Source organism: Mustelus asterias, chromosome 14 (genome assembly GCF_964213995.1).
Source record: "Mustelus asterias chromosome 14, sMusAst1.hap1.1, whole genome shotgun sequence".
In the NCBI taxonomy this organism is placed as follows: Eukaryota; Metazoa; Chordata; class Chondrichthyes; order Carcharhiniformes; family Triakidae; genus Mustelus; species Mustelus asterias.
In genome coordinates this window covers 2,725,512-2,741,671 of record NC_135814.1, presented here as the reverse complement: position 1 = coordinate 2,741,671, position 16,160 = coordinate 2,725,512, and the positions used below count along the sequence as shown (strand labels likewise).

At 47.9% G+C, this 16,160-nt stretch overlaps 1 protein-coding gene across 6 annotated transcripts in view; it reads left to right on the top strand.

Moving 5' to 3' along the window:
* tns1b (tensin 1b) overlaps positions 1 to 16,160 on the top strand; it is a 668,363-nt gene that overhangs the window by 311,045 nt on the left and 341,158 nt on the right. For all 6 annotated transcript variants that reach the window (XM_078227754.1, XM_078227753.1, XM_078227751.1 and 3 more), the window contains one exon: positions 1,828 to 1,866. In XM_078227754.1, coding sequence (XP_078083880.1) covers positions 1,828 to 1,866 — 39 coding nt within the window. The remainder of the gene's footprint in view (positions 1 to 1,827; positions 1,867 to 16,160) is intronic.

Sequence of the window (16,160 nt, the reverse complement as noted above, 5' to 3'; positions counted from 1 at the left end):
GCTCCTCTTCTTTGAAACAGCACCATGGTGAATGTGTGTTTTGGGTGAGGTACTAAAACTGATGCCCACCAAGTCACAGAACACCAAGACCCCTGTCAGAATCATCGAGTGGTATAGCACAGAGGATTAGAGGAACCAGCAACACAAATAATGTACTCAGTACGGTGATCCTGAAGTGTCATTGTCCAGTTCCCATTCATTCTGTAATCAAGCAACAACGGGGCAGGGATATTCTTTTTTTCTGGGTCTGAGAAGTGAAAGATTTCACAGCATTGCCTTGTTAATGTTTCGATGGGTTTTGAAGAGATGGGCGTGGGACTGGGACTATGAACAACATTCTGACTCAGGGGTGAGTGAGCTACCATTGAGCCATTGTTGGCAAGTAGACCTCAGATGAATCGACTGCGGCTGAAACCTTCAGTCTCGCATCACTGTTCTTATGAAATAGATCAAATCATTGAGTCATCACGGCAAAAAGAGGCCATTCAGCTCATTGGGTCCATGCTGGCCCTCTGTAGAGAAGTTCAGTCAGTTTCATTCCTCTGCTCTATCCCTTAGCCTTGCAAGTTTATTTCCCTCAAGTACCTATCCAATTTCCTTTTGAAATCATTCATCATCTTCACTTCTACCACCCCTGTAGGAAGCTGGTTGAGTATGGTCTGTACTCTGACTCTGACAGACAACCAAAGAGACATAACCAGGATAGCCTGGTGAAGGTAAAGTCTCCATAGTCCCAGATGACCATGGGCTGCTCAGCCCTTTGAGGGGGAGAGCTGACTGGTGGTGATTTAACCTGAGGATCACCACACCTCAGGTGAGGGGTAAGGTTGAGAAGGCGGGCCTTCATGAATAACCTCTGCCAGTACGGGAATTGAATCCACGCTGTTGGCATCGCTCTGCATTACAAGCCAGCCAACTGAGCTAACCGACTCTCCAGGGATGTATGACCTGTGAAACTGGCATCACACAACCACTGAAACCAACCAATCCTCACTCGCAAAAACCAAAACAAAACTTCCACTGTTAGATGTGATAGGACAGCACTTAGTGAATAATCCTGAGTTTGCTAATAGCTACGCTAACAACCAATTAAAGATAATCAGTCAAGTTCATAATGTCCTTCATTTGGACTTGCTAGAAGTGACACACAATCAGACACAGGGACCAGTGTTCAGCAAACAAAAGGAATATGCTCAAGCCTTACACCTTTTTTGAATTACCCAGGAGCTTGGGGGGGCCTAAAATATCCTATTGCTTTCTCGCCTCAGCCAATGAGTGTTGACTTGCCAACCAATCAGCATCTTTTTCACCAGTAGTATAAATTGTTGTGATTGTTTGAAATTTGGGATATTGTTGTGTTTCTCCTGATGAGTACAAGATGAAAAACTTCAGCAACATGGCTCTCTTTTCCAGCAATATTCAAGAACCTTTGTCCAAACACACTCTTTAAAAAAAACTTGCATTTCTGCTTCACCTTTCACTACCTGAGGCGATCCCAAAGTACTTTACAGCAAACAAAGTAATTTATGAGGTGTAGTCACTGTGCAATATAGGACATCCAACAGCAACATTCCACAAACTGCAAATGAGGTGTGAATAATTAATCTGTTTTGGTGATGCTCATTCAGCCTTAGTTTCAACTCACTGAGGATGTGGAATGAGGAACAGTAACAAAGGGGACGAGGAATTTGGGAGGCTCAAGAGAGCCTCAAAGGAGAATTGACCAAGGGACGATTGATAAGGAGATTGGGTTTAGAGACGTTCAGAGAGGGAGTTTGAGATTTGTGTTCTTTACCCAGCTCACCTTGCATCTTTCTTTACTTACAGGTCACGACCTTGTGTGTGCCTCCGGTGAACTATGAGCTGGTGAGTTGTCTCAATGTATCAATGTTGGACAGGGTGCGAGATGATGAGGAACAAACTATTGTCATGAGATTCCTGAAGCTTATCTTTGTGATAAGGCCAAGGAGGTGGGGGATTCCAAAATGGTGTCCAGGCGCTTCCTAGTGTTCCAACAATTTTTCAAAAGGGAAACATTTTTTTCATTTTTTCCCTTTTCAATTTGACAAGCTACAGAAAACAGACAGAAGCATGTGCTTTGCGTCATGTCTGTCTTAATGCAGAAAGTCTCCTCAGTCTATGTCTCCCAATTTGAATAAACCTAACCATGCCCAGCACCAACTCCATTCATGGATGTGACTCTATTGAACCTACTTTATGCTAAATATGTTTCTGAAATACCTGAAATAAAGAAGTAATTGTTTCAGTTTTTTTTGTTAATTCTGGGGAGGAGGGCGTCACTGGTATGGTCAACAGTTATTGTTACCCTAAGAAGGCAAGGTTATTCACTTTGGAAGAAATAATAGCAAATTGGATTATTATCTAAATGGAAAAAAATTACAACATGCTACTGTGTCCTTGTGCGTGAGACCCAAAAACCCAGTCTGCAGGTGCAACAGGTGATCAAGAAGGCAAATGGGATGTTGGCCTATATCGCAAGGAGGATAGAATATAAAAGCAGAGATGTCTTGCTGCATCTGTACAGGGCATTGGTGAGGCCGCAGCTGGAATACTGTGTGCAGTATTGGTCCCCTTATTTGCGGAAGGATATATTGGCCTTGGAGGGAGTGCAGAGAAGGTTCACCAGGTTAATAGCAGAGATGAAGGGTGTTGATTATGAGGAAAGACTGAGCAGATTGGGTTTGTACTCGTTGGAATTTAGAAGGCTGAGGGGGGATCTTATAGAGACCTATAAGATAATGAAGGGGCTGGATAGGGTAGAGGTGGAGAGATTCTTTCCACTTAGAAAGGAAGCTAGAACTAGAGGGCACAGCCTCAAAATAAAGGCGGGTCAGTTTAGGACAGAGTTGAGGAGGAACTTCTTCCCTCAGAGGGTGGTGAATCTCTGGAATTCTCTGCCGACTGAAGTGGTGGAGACTACCTCGTTGAATATGTTTAAATCACGGATAGACGGATTCCTGATCGGTAAGGGAATTAGGGGTTATAGGGATCAGGCGGGTAAGTGGAACTGATCCACTTCAGATCAGCCATGATCTTATTGAATGGAGGGGCAGGCTCGAGGGGCTGGATGGCCTACTCCTGCTCCTATTTCTTATGTTCTTATGTTCTTAAGGCGGTGGTGAGCTACCTTCTTGAATTGCTGCTAACTTTGATGCACTAAGGAGCTGGCTCAACCACTTTGCAGAGCGGGTAAAGTTGGCCAGTAAAAAGTGAAATCTCTGATTAGGACTCTGGTGAGGATTTGGAAGGTGCCACACACACTACTCCCCCTTCCTCCTCACCCCAAGAGTCAGTGGAGGCTAAATTGGATAGCATGTTAGTTGCTAACAAGGCAGGCAGCAAGCCTGATTTTAGCATCAAACTAACTGGAAATAATACTGTGAATTGCCCAAATGTGTCAGCATCTCACCAATTAAAACAAACCTGCCGCTCTTAAAGGGGACCTGCATTATGGATGGCGGTGAATCTGTCCTGGGAACAGTGACGAATGGGAGAGAATGCACTGCAAGGTTTGCCAACTCTGTGCTGGAGGAGGAGGTGGAAAGGAATTAAATGTTCTGTTCCTGCAGGGGGCCATCGACACACATACCCAAAAGGCAGCTAGCTGTGCAGCTCCCAGCTAATAGTCAGCCAGAGACAATCAAGACAGGGATGATGGTTTCATCAGTAGATGATCTGAGACAGAGGTGATGTTATGTGATGTTATGAAGTTTGTGTTAGGTGGTCTGAGTGATGACACCAATATATGGCTGGAATCTCATCTGGTGGAGGGTGCAGGTAAACACAACAATGATCTTCTTGTGAGGATACTGTGCTTCCTCCTCAGAGGTGGTCTGGGGGCTACAGCGGAGTCTGATGGTGGAGGGACATTCTCCCCATTTTCTTGCTGGTACCTGGAGTAGAAGAGAGAATCAGTGATTGACAACGCATGCTCACAGACCACTCCGCCATTGTCCACATCTTGTCGATGTAGACTGGCTAGATTCTTATTGGCTTGTTGGAGGAGGACGACATTGACTTCGCAATGGAAGTACCGCCATCGACACCCGTCAGCTCCATGGCCTGTTTCTCAAAACCTCACAGGTTCAACTCACAAGGGGTTACCCTCCAGTCATCGCTTGCTCTCTTTTATATTGTGCAATCATCACCAGCCTCTCATAGGCAACTAGGGATAGGCAATAAATGCTGGTCTAACCAGAGACATCAACATCAGGAAGAAAACATGAAAAAAGATCTTCTACATAGGATGGGTAGACTGTAAAAATAATGGATGGAAGAGCCAGTTCCATAGAACCATAGAACCATAGAAAATTACAGCTCAGAAACAGGCCTTTTGGCCCTTCTTGTCTGTGCCGAACCATTTTATGCCTAGTCCCACTGACCTGCACTTGGACCATATCCCTCCACACCCCTCTCATCCATGAACCCGTCCAAGTTTTTCTTAAATGTTAAAAGTGACCCCGCATTTACCACTTTATCCGGCAGCTCATTCCACACTCCCACCACTCTCTGCGTGAAGAAGCCCCCCCTAATATTCCCTTTAAACTTTTCTCCTTTCACCCTTAACCCATGCCCTCTGGTTTTTTTCTCCCCTAGCCTCAGCGGAAAAAGCCTGCTTACATTCACTCTATCTATACCCATCAAAATCTTATACACCTCTATCAAATCTCCCCTCAATCTTCTACGCTCCAGGGAATAAAGTCCCAACCTATTCAATCTCTCTCTGTAACTCAGCTTCTCAAGTCCCGGCAACATCCTTGTGAACCTTCTCTGCACTCTTTCAACCTTATTTACATCCTTCCTGTAACTAGGTGACCAAAACTGTACACAATACTCCAAATTCGGCCTCACCAATGCCTTATATAACCTTACCATAACACTCCAACTTTTATACTTGATACTCCGATTTATAAAGGGCAATGTACCAAAGGCACTCTTTACGACCCTATCCACCTGCGACGTCACTGTGATGTTCCCTGTGCTGAGCCCTCCCCTGTCAGAGATTAAGATGCTGATTGTGCAGGAACTGATATGAGATGATGATCTTGCAGAGGTTGATGGACAATCACTGATGTCCCTCCTGCTGGATGTCCTTCCTGCTGGATGTCCCTCCTGCTGGATGTCCCTCCTGCTGGATGTCCCTCCTGCTGGATGTCCCTCCTGCTGGATGTGTGCCACACCCCTGTGGACTGTAACCTTTAGAATGCCTGTTGCCCCTATGAGAGTGTGACTGAATTTGAGAAGTTTGACTTATCCAGGTGGAGTGTGGCAGATCATTCATCCATTTCCTGTATTTCAGGGCAGTTCTCTCCTGGGCCTCGCAGGCACTGATCTCCCTGGCGACTTCTTCCCAGGCTGGCATGGTCAGGTGGGAGGACTTGCTGCTTTCTTCCCTCGGAAAGAGGATCTCCTGCCTGCCCCTGGACAGCTGGAAGACAATCAGCAGGGAGGATTCTCTGGATGGCTATGCAGAGAGTTGCCGATGTCTCAATGTCATTCTCTTTGTCAGCTCTGCAGCACCTGATCTGCAGTGAGTGAACGCTTGGTTTTAGGGCATTCAGATGGGATGCCAGGACCTTCAACTCCGTGACCTAATGGTGGAGTGGGAGAGTTCCAGCCGCATAATTATGTGATTCAGCGAGCTCTCACTCAAGCATAATAAATGAGAGAAAATCAAACATCGCGTGTGTTGAGCTGTCCCACCAGCCATTGGGAATCATGCCAAATGACCAACACCATGTGACCAAGTAGCCAGGATAGAAGATTCTCCCCATTCAGTGTGTGTGGAATTGTATCCCAGTGAGAGTCAGTGTGTGTGGAATTGTACCCCAGTGAGTGTCAGTGTGTGTGGAACTGTAACCCAGTGAGGGTCAGTGTGTGTGGGACTGTATCCCAGTGAGAGTCAGTGTGTGTGGAACTGTATCCCAGTGAGAGTCAGTGTATGTGGAATTGTATCCCAGTGAGAGTCAGTGTGTGTGGAATTGTACCCCAGTGAGTGTCAGTGTGTGTGGAACTGTATCCCAGTGAGGGTCAGTGTGTGTGGGACTGTATCCCAGTGAGAGTCAGTGTGTGTGGAACTATATCCCAGTGAGAGTCAGTGTGTGTGGAACTATATCCCAGTGAGAGTTAGTGTGTGTGCAACCCATAGCCCAGTGAGAGTCAGTGTGTATGGAACTGTATTCCAGTGAGAGTACGTGTGTATGGAACAGTTTCCCAGGGAGAGTCTGTGTGTGTATGGAACTGTATCCCAGTGAGTCAGTGTGTGTGGAACTGTACCCCAGTGAGAGTCAGTGTGTGTGGAACTATATCCCAGTGAGAGTCAGTGTGTGTGGAACTATATCCCAGTGAGAGTCAATGTGTGTGGAATTATATCCCAGTGAGAGTCAATGTGTGCGGAACCCGTACCCCAGTGAGAGTCAGTGTGTGTGGAACTGTATCCCAGTGAGAGTCAGTGTGTGTGTGGAACTGTATCCCATTGAGAGTCAGTGTGTGTGGAACTGTATCCCAGTGAGAGTCAGTGTGTGTGGAACTATATCCCAGTGAGAGTCAATGTGTGTGGAATTATATCCCAGTGAGAGTCAGTGTGTGTGGAACCCGTACCCCAGTGAGAGTCAGTATGTGTGGGACTGTATCCCAGTGAGAGTCAGTGTGTGTGGGACTGTATCCCAGTGAGTGTGTGTGTGGAACTGTATCCCAGTGAGAGTCAGTGTGTGTGGAACTGTATCCCAGTGAGAATCAGTGTGTGGAACTGTATCCCATTGAGAGCCAGTGTGTGTGGAACTGTACCCCAGTGAGAGTCACTGTGCGTGGAACTGTATCCCAGTGTGAGTCAATGTGTGTGGAACTGTATCCCAGTGAGAGACAGTGTGCGTGGAACTGTATCCCCGTGAGAGTCAGTGTGCGTGGAACTGTATCCCCGTGAGAGCCAGTGTGTGTGGAACTGTACCCCAGTGAGAGTCACTGTGCGTGGAACTGTATCCCAGTGTGAGTCAATGTGTGTGGAACTGTATCCCAGTGAGAGACAGTGTGCGTGGAACTGTATCCCCGTGAGAGTCAGTGTGTGTGGAACTGTATCCCAGTGAGAGTCAGTGTGTGTGGAACTGTATCCCAGTGTGAGTCAATGTGTGTGGAACTGTATCCCAGTGAGAGACAGTGTGCGTGGAACTGTATCCCAGTGTGAGTCAATGTGTGTGGAACTGTATCCCAGTGAGAGATAGTGTGCGTGGAACTGTATCCCAGTGAGAGACAGTGTGCGTGGAACTGTATGGGTGGTTTGAGTTCTGCTGATGGCGCATTGTGCCGTGGGTTTTTTGGTGGCAAGCAGTGCATTCAAATGGAAACCCTTCTGATAACAGCGAGATCGGAACATCAGAATGAAAATGGGCACCATTCTCTGTAAAGCTGTGCCAGCTGCTGTGTTTCGTGGCATGCTTTAATTGAAATGGTTAAGATGGTGAATCCCAGCTGACAGGCGCTGCAAACAGCAACAGGAAACTCTCTGCTTTTCCCACTGCGGGAGCCCTTAGAGTGCAGACGGGAGCATCAAACCTAGAGGCTGCAGACAAAAGACACAGCTCCTTGGATACACGAGGAGTAGTTTAATTGGTCTCTTCCACTCTTTGCTGCCTTGTCACTCTGCACGGTGCGGCCTCTGCTAACACTCTCACACGCAGTCACTTCTCAGTTGAGTGTGAGTCGGAGCAGTGTTTGATTTTGATTCTTTCTCGATGTACAGCCAGTGGGCAAATTGTAACTCCAACTGCCTGACAACCTTTGTTTAAAGTATTCACTGATCCCAGGTCTCGCTCTTCCATTCCCTCCCATCCACTAACTTATTTGCCTCAATTTATCAAACAGTGGTTTCTGTGTATGATTGGTCACCTCGGTGGATGTTTTATTTTAACTCCTGTTGAGTTTTATTCCATAAATCCCCTCAACAGAAATGAAGTCAGTTCCTGGCCTTGCAAGCACATATGTTTCTGCAATCTCCGATGAGGGCTAATTGTTTCCGGACGAAAAATGTTGCCACAGAGCAAATTTCAATCACTTCCATCTCATATTTTCCCACAAGGGTGGATTAGTTCATACCAGATCTCACATGATAAACATCACTCCTTACAGTTACAGTGAGTAACCCTTACCCTGCTGAATAAAGAGTGACTCTGTACAGTTACACAATGAGTGACCCTTACTCTGAATAAACAGTGACTCTGTACTGTTACACAGTGAGTGATCCTTACCCTGAATAAACAGTGTCTCTGTGCAGTGACACAGTGAGTGATCCTTACCCTGCTGAATAAACAGTGACTCTGCACAGTTACACAGTGAGTGATCCTCACCCTGAATAAACAGTGTCTCTGTACAGTTACACAGTGAGTGATCCTTACCCTGAATAAACAGTGTCTCTGTACAGTTACAGAGTGAGTGATCCTTACCCTGAATAAACAGTGACTCTGTACAGCTACACAGTGAGTGATCCTTATCCTGAATAGACAGTGACTCTGCAGTTACACAGTGATGCACTATCAATCAAGCAAAGACTAGTTTGTATGCAAGAACAAATAGGCTTTTATTCGCAAAAGACTTGGAGCACACCCATGCTGATGAACTGGTTATAGACTGAGGCAGGGGGGTTGGGAGCAGTCACCTTTATACCTGGACCGGGGGGGAGGAGTCTCAGGCAGGACCGGCAGGGGCATGCCCAGGCATGTCACACACACACACACACACACAGGCAATAAGCTAACAGTGGTTTACCACATTTACCCCCTGCTTTTAAAAAAGAGTCCGGCGGGGGTGAGGTGGGTGGAACGATATTTACAGAATTACAAATTTACAAATTCAGTCTCTCTGGGGGCTTGATCTGCCGCTGCAACCGCCGTAGTGCCGGTTGTGGTGTCAGTTCCGGTGGCCGCGGTGTTGGTTCAGGCGCCAGGCCATAGTCACTCGAGTCATCTGTAGTCCCTTCCGATTGTCGGGTGCGTGGTGGCGGCTCCTGGGGCTCAGGCGTGCTGTATACAGGGGTTGGGGGTGTGGGGTTGTGGGTCGTCGTGGTCCCTGGGGTTGTAGCTGGTGGTCCTACTCGAGGCTATGCCTTTGGAGGGCAGGTACTGTCGCAGCTCATCACTCATAAAGGAGGATCCCTGGTCGCTATGGGTATAGCTAGGGAAACCGAACAGGGTGAAGAGGCTGTGCAGGGCCCTGACGACTGTGGCCGAGGTCATATCCGGGCAGGGAATAGCGAAGGGGAAACGTGAATATTCGTCAATGATGTTGAGGAAGTATATGTTGTGGTCAGAAGAGGGGAGGGGGCCTTTGAAGTCGACGCTTAGGCGTTCGAAAGGGCGGGTGGCCTTTATGAGGTGTGCTCTGTCTGGCCGATAGAAGTGCAGCTTGCACTCTGCGCAGACCTGGCAGTGTCTGGTTATAGACCTGACTTCCTCAATGGAGTAGGGCAGGTTACGGGCTTTAATGAAGTGAAAAAACCTGGTGACCCACGGGTGGCAGAGGTCGTTGTGGAGAGTCTGCAATTGGTCTATTTGTGCGCTGGCACATATTCCTTGGGACAGGGCGTCTGGGGGCTAATTGAGCTTCCTGGGCTGGTATAAGATGTCGTAATTGTTGGTGAAAAACTTGATTCTCCACCTCAATATTTTATCATTTTTGATCTTGCCCCGCTGCGTGTTGTTAAACATGAATGCAACTGACCATTGGTCCGTGCGTAGGGTGAATCGTTTACCAGCTAAGTAGTGGCGCCAGTGCCGTACAGCTTCCACTATGGCTTGGGCCTCGTTCTCGACAGAGGAGTGTCGAATTTCAGGGCCTTGGAGGGTTCGTGAGAAGAAGGCCACGGGTCTGCCCGCCTGGTTAAGGGTGGCAGCTAGGGCGAAGTCAAACGCATCGTTCTCCACCTGGAACGGGATGGATTTGTCTACAGCGTGCATCGTGGCCTTCGCGATGTCCGCTTTGATGCGGTCGAAGGCCAGGCGGGTCTCTGCCGTCAGGGGAAAAGAGGTGGATTTGATGAGCGGACGAGCTTTATCCGCATAATTGGGGACCCACTGGGCGTAATACGAGAAGAAGCCCAGGCATCTCCTCAGTGCTTTGAGGCTGGTGGGGAGGGGAAGTTCCAGGAGGGGACGCATGCGGTTGGGATCGGGACCGATGACCCCGTTTTCCACAACACAACCAAGGATGGCAAGGCGGCGTGTGCGGAATACGCACTTCTCCTTATTATAGGTCAGATTTAGGAGTGTGGCGGTGTGGAGGAATTAGTGGAGGTTGGCATTGTGGTCCTGCTGATCATGGCTGCAGATGGTGACGTTATCCAGGTACGGGAAGGTGGCCCGCAGCCTGTTCTGGTCTACCATTCGGTCCATCTCACGCTGGAAAACCGAGACCCCATTGATGACGCCGAAGGGGACCCTAAGGAAGTGATAGAGGCGGCCATCCGCCTCGAAAGCAGTATATTGGTGGTCTTCCGGGCGGATAGGGAGCTGGTGGTATGCAGATTTTAAGTCGATGGTGGAGAACACCCGATATTGCACAATCTGATTAACCATGTCAGATATGCGGGGAAGGGGGTACGCGTCCAGCTGCGTGCAGCGGTTAATGGTCTGACTGTAGTCAATGACCATGCGATGTTTCTCCCCAGTCTTAACAACTACTACTTGGGTTCTCCAGGGGCTGGTACTGGCCTCGATGATCCCCTCCCCTCGGAGCCGTTGTACTTCGGACCTGATAAAAGCTCTGTCTCCAGCACTGTACCACCTGCTCTTGGTGGCGATGGGCTTGCAGTCGGGGGTGAGATTTTCAAAGAGTGAGGGAGGGGCGACTTTAAGGGTCGAGAGGCTGCAGGTGGTGCGGGGTGGGCCATCTAAGAACTGGTGATTGCAAACAGAGAGCAGGGGAAAGGCCCATTCTACTCCATGGTGACGCTCTTAAGGTGACACAGGAAATCTAGCCCCAGGAGTATGGCAGCGCAGAGCTGTGGCAGCACGAGGAGCCTGAAGTTTTTGTACACTGTGCCCCGTACAGTCAGGGTCGCCACGCAGTACCCGAGGACATCCACCAAGTGGGACTTTGAAGCCATGGAGATCGTTTGCTTCACTGGCAGCACTGACAGGGCATAGTGGCTCATTGTGTTAGGGTGAATAAAGCTCTCCGTACTCCCACAGTCAAATAAACAGTTTGTAGTGCGACTGTTTACCTCAATGTCCATCATGGACCTGGCGAGTTGGTGAGGCCTGGATTGGTCCAGCGTAACCGAAGCCACCGTTGGATTTTGCGACGAGGCTGACGGCCTCCAAGATGGCAGCCCGCATGGCTTCCACGCGGCTGAAGGCGTCCAAGATGGTGGCTCACACGCGGCTACCAGCGCCCAAGATGGCGGCCCCTGCGGGTCGCATGCGGCGCTACTGGGCTTGGAGGTCGACTTCGCCCTGCATACCTTCGTGTAATGGCCCTTCTTTCCACACCCGGAGCAGATCGCACCCTTCGCCGGACAACGTTGTCGGGGGTGCTTCCCCAGGCCGCAGAAGTAGCACCTCGGGCCTCCAGAGGCTGCCGCAGCGGTCGGGTCATTGGTGGGACGTGGCGTGGAGTAGGCCTGCGGCCCTCCCGAGTACAGAGGTGGCGGCGACTGCGACGTCCACGATGTGCCCCCGTAGTCGGGGGTGTAGGCCTCGAGATTACGGAAGGCCACCTCTAACGAGTCGGCAAGCGCCACAGTCTTTTGTAGGTCCAGCCCACCCTATTCCAGCATTCGTTGTCGGATATAGTTTGACCCAATACCCGTGACATAGACATCTCTGATTAAGTCCTCAGTGTTTTGGGCGGCTGTTACAGCTTTGCAGTTGCAGGTCCTGCCAAGTGCTCGCAACGCACGCAGGAATTGGTTGCCCGATTCTCCTGGCTGTTGTCTGTGAGTAGCCAGAAGATGTCTGGCATTGATTACATTAGTCTGTTTGTTGTACTGGTCTTTTAAAAGTTCGATCGCATCCTCGTAAGTTTCAGCGTCTCTGATCATCGAGGATACTTGATCGCTTACCCGGGCGCGGAGCACGTGTAGCTTGTCGGTTTCGGTCCGGACGACGGAGGCGGAGGCAGTGAGGAAAGTTTTGAAACATCGCAGCCAGTGATCAAAGCTGTTAGAGGCTCCTATGGCTTGAGGATCCAATTCGAGTCTATCGGGTTTTAGTATCTGCTCCATCCCAAAACGTTTTGCGAATAAAATTAACGCACTATCAATCAAGCAAAGACTAGTTTGTATGCAAGAACAAATAGGCTTTTATTCGCAAAAGACTTGGAGCACACCCATGCTGCTGAACTGGTTATAGACTGAGGCAGGGGGGTTGGGAGCAGTCACTTTTATACCTGGACCAGGGAGGGAAGAGTCTCATCAGGGCTGGCAGGGGCATGCCCAGGCATGTCACACACACACACACACAGGCAATAAGCTAACAGTAGTTTACCACACACGTGAGTGATCCTTATCCTGAATAAACAGTGACTCTGTACAGTTACACAGTGAGTGATCCTAACCCTGAATAAACAGTGACTCTGTACAGTTACACAGTGAGTGATCCTTACCCTGAATAAACACTGACTCTGTACAGCTCCACAGTGAGTGATCCTTACCCTGAATAAGTAGTGACTCTCTACAGTTACACAGTGAGTGATCCTTACCCTGCTGAATAAATAGTGACAATTAAATGATTGTTCCTACATTCTGACATTACACAATCAATGAATGTTTGATGAGTGGCTGTATAAATGAACATGTAAAGGAACATATGAAGTAGCAGTAGGAATAGGCTATTTGGCCCCTTGATCCTTTTCCACTATTGGAAAAGATCATGCCCAGTCTGCTTTTCGTCTCAACCGTACTTTCTACCCCACAAACCCCTTATTGATATGTTCAATAATCTTTGAACTCAGCCTGAATAATATTCAATAAGCCAGCCCCAACTACTTTCTGAGGAAGAAATTTCTAATTATCCTCTTAAGTGTAACAGTTTCTCCTTTTCTCTATCAAAAAGAGTGGCATGGTGCACAATGGTTAGCACTGCTGCCTCCCAGCGCCAGGGACCCAGGTTCGATTCCCAGCTTGGCTCACTGTCTGTGTGGAGTCTGCACGTTCTCTCTGTGTCTGCGTGGGTTTCCTCCGGGTGCTCCGGTTTCCTCCCACAGTCTGAAAGATGTGCTAGTTAGGTGCATTGACCCGAACAGGTGCCGGAGTGTGGCGACTAGGGGAATTTCACAGTAACTTCATTGCAGTATTAATGTAAGCCTACTTGTGACTAATAAATAAAGTTTAAATGAGTGGCTTCTTATATTTAAACTTTTCCCCTTAGTTGTAGTCTCTCCCACAAGGGGAAACATCCTTCCAGTACCTACCCTGTTGAATCCCCTCAGGGTCTTATATTTTTCAATAAGATCACTCTCATTCTTCCAGTGTGGACTGGCCTAACCTGTTCAAACTCTCTTTATAAGTTTGACCCCTCTACCAGGAATGAGTCGAGTGAACCTTCTCTGAACTGCTTCCAATGCATTTTTCAAATGATGAGACCAAAACTGCACACAGTACAGATGTGGTCCCACCAACAGCTTGTACAACTGAAACAAAATATTCCTGCTTTTGTACTCAATTACCCTTGCAATAATCTCCAATATTCCATTTTCCTTCCTAATCATTTCCTGCATACTAAACTTCTGTGATTCATTCACCTGAACTCAAGAGATGAGGTGAGAGTGACTGCCCTTGACATCAGAGCAGCATTTGCCTGATTGTAGCATCAAGGAGGCCTAACAAAACTGGAGTCAATGGGAATCAGGGGGAACACTCTCCACTGCTTGGAGTCATACCTGACACAAAGGAAGATGGTTTTGGTTTTTGGCAGTCAATCACCTGGTTCCTAGGACATCACAACAGGACGTCTCAGGATGAGTGTCCTCGGCCCAAGTTTCTCCAGCTGCTTCATCAATGTCCTTCTTTCCAACATAAGGTCAGAAGTGGGAATGTTCGCTGATGATTGCACAATGTTCAGCACCATTCGCAACTCCTCAGTTACTGAAGAAGTCCATGTCCAAATGCAGCAAGACCTGGGCAATGTCCAAGCTTGGGCTGAAAAGTGGCGAGTAACATTCACACTACACAAGTGCCAGACAATGACCATCTTCCAACAAGTGAGAATCTGACCATCACCCTTTGATATCCAATGGTATTACCATCGCTGAATCCCCCACTATCAACATTCTGGGGGTTACCATTGACCAGAAACCGAACTGGATCAGCCAAATAAATACTGTGGCTACCAGAGCAGGTCAGAGCCTGGAATCCTGCGGCGAGTAACTTACCGCCTGACTCCCCAAAAATCCTGTCCACCATCTACAAGGCACAAGTCAGGAGTGTGATGGAATACTCTCCACTTGCCTGGATGGGTGCAGCTCCAACAATACTCAAGAAGCTTGACACCATCCAGAACAAAGCAGCCCGCTTGATTGGCACCCCATCCACTAATTTAAACATTCACTCCCTCCACCATCAATGCAGAGTGGCCGTTGTGTGTGCCATCTACATGATGCATTGTGTGTGCCATCTACATGATGCATTGCACCAAGACTCTTTTGACAGCACCCTCAAAACTCTCGACTTCTACCACCAAGAAGGAGAAGGGCAGCAGATACATGAAAACACCAGCTGCTTCAAGTTCCCCTCGAAGCCCCTCCTGACTTGGAAATATATCCCATTTCTTCATTATCGCTGGATCAAAATCCCTCCCTAAGAGCACTGTGGATGTACCTACCGGAGCAGGTCAGAGCCTGCTGCAGTGGTTCAAGAAGGCAGCTCACCACCACCTTCTCAAAGGCAATTAGGTATGGGCAATTATTGTTCGCCTAGCTAGCGACATCTGCACCCTGTGAAAAAAATGCTGCACAGCAAGAAGTCTCACAATACCAGGTTAAAGTCCAACAGGTTTATTTGGTGGCAAAAGCCACTAGCTTTCGGAGTGCTTGCTACTCCTTCGTCAGGTGAAAAATCAAAAAATGAAGCGCCAGGACACCCAGATCCCTCTGTACCACCAGCTTCTATAATCTTTCTCCTTTTCAATAATTTGCTGCTTCTCTATTCTTCCTACCAAAGTGGACAAGGTCACAGTTTCCTACATTATTCTTCATCTGCCAAATGTTCGCCTATTCATTTAACCTGTCTATGCTGTTCAAACCTAACGACTGAATTGTTCCCAGCTCATTGCGTGAAATGAGCTGCTTAATTAAAATTGTTGCTGTGTTTGTAACTGACCCATCTGGCACTGTTTGACGCAATCTAATGGAAACAGCAGATCCAAGTTCCAGACAAGAGAAATTGTTGTGAGAACATTTTCTACAGATTGAGAGAGGGAGGGGATAATTTTCCGTGTTGAAGAATGAGCAGTATTCCGGGGAAGAGGGGGGCTCTTCTCATGCAGGTTCAGCTGATTTAAATTTCACCGGTGTTACTGAAATGTATTAGGTCTGTAAGGGCAGGAGCAGTTGCTCTGCTAGATAATGACGTTGAAAATGTTCCCCATATGCTAGTACAATTGTTCAAATTGGCTGCCAACCAAAAGATGGTGATTAGGCCAAGTTTATGATTTAATTAGCTGCTGATCTGATGAGGAGCAGGATACTGAGAGAAGCAAAAAGCATCATTGTCTTGAATTTCTTGCAAATGCATTGGGGTTAAACTTTACATGGCTGCTAGGGATCCTGTTAAATTGGACCGAGGTCATTCCTTAGGCATCTTACACGTGGACACATACAGCATCTCACGTGAGTATATGCCTGAGTACAATGTAGAAATGAGGCTCTGGTACTCATTTCAGACCCAGATTGGTAAATTGTTTGGCCCCAGTCGGAGCCTGCAGAGTCTTGAACAGCCGAGCCAGGTGTGCTGGAGATGCAATCATGGCCTTTGATGCTGCACCGATTTGATTGGCCCAAAGAAGACTTAAAATGATTCCTAAGTGTCACAGGAATCATAATAGCAACATCAGGCTCCAATAAGTTAGAGTAGGTCATAGAGTCATAAAGGTTTACAGCATGGAAAAAGGCCATTCGGCCCAACTTGTCCATGCCGCCCAGTTGTTACCATTAAG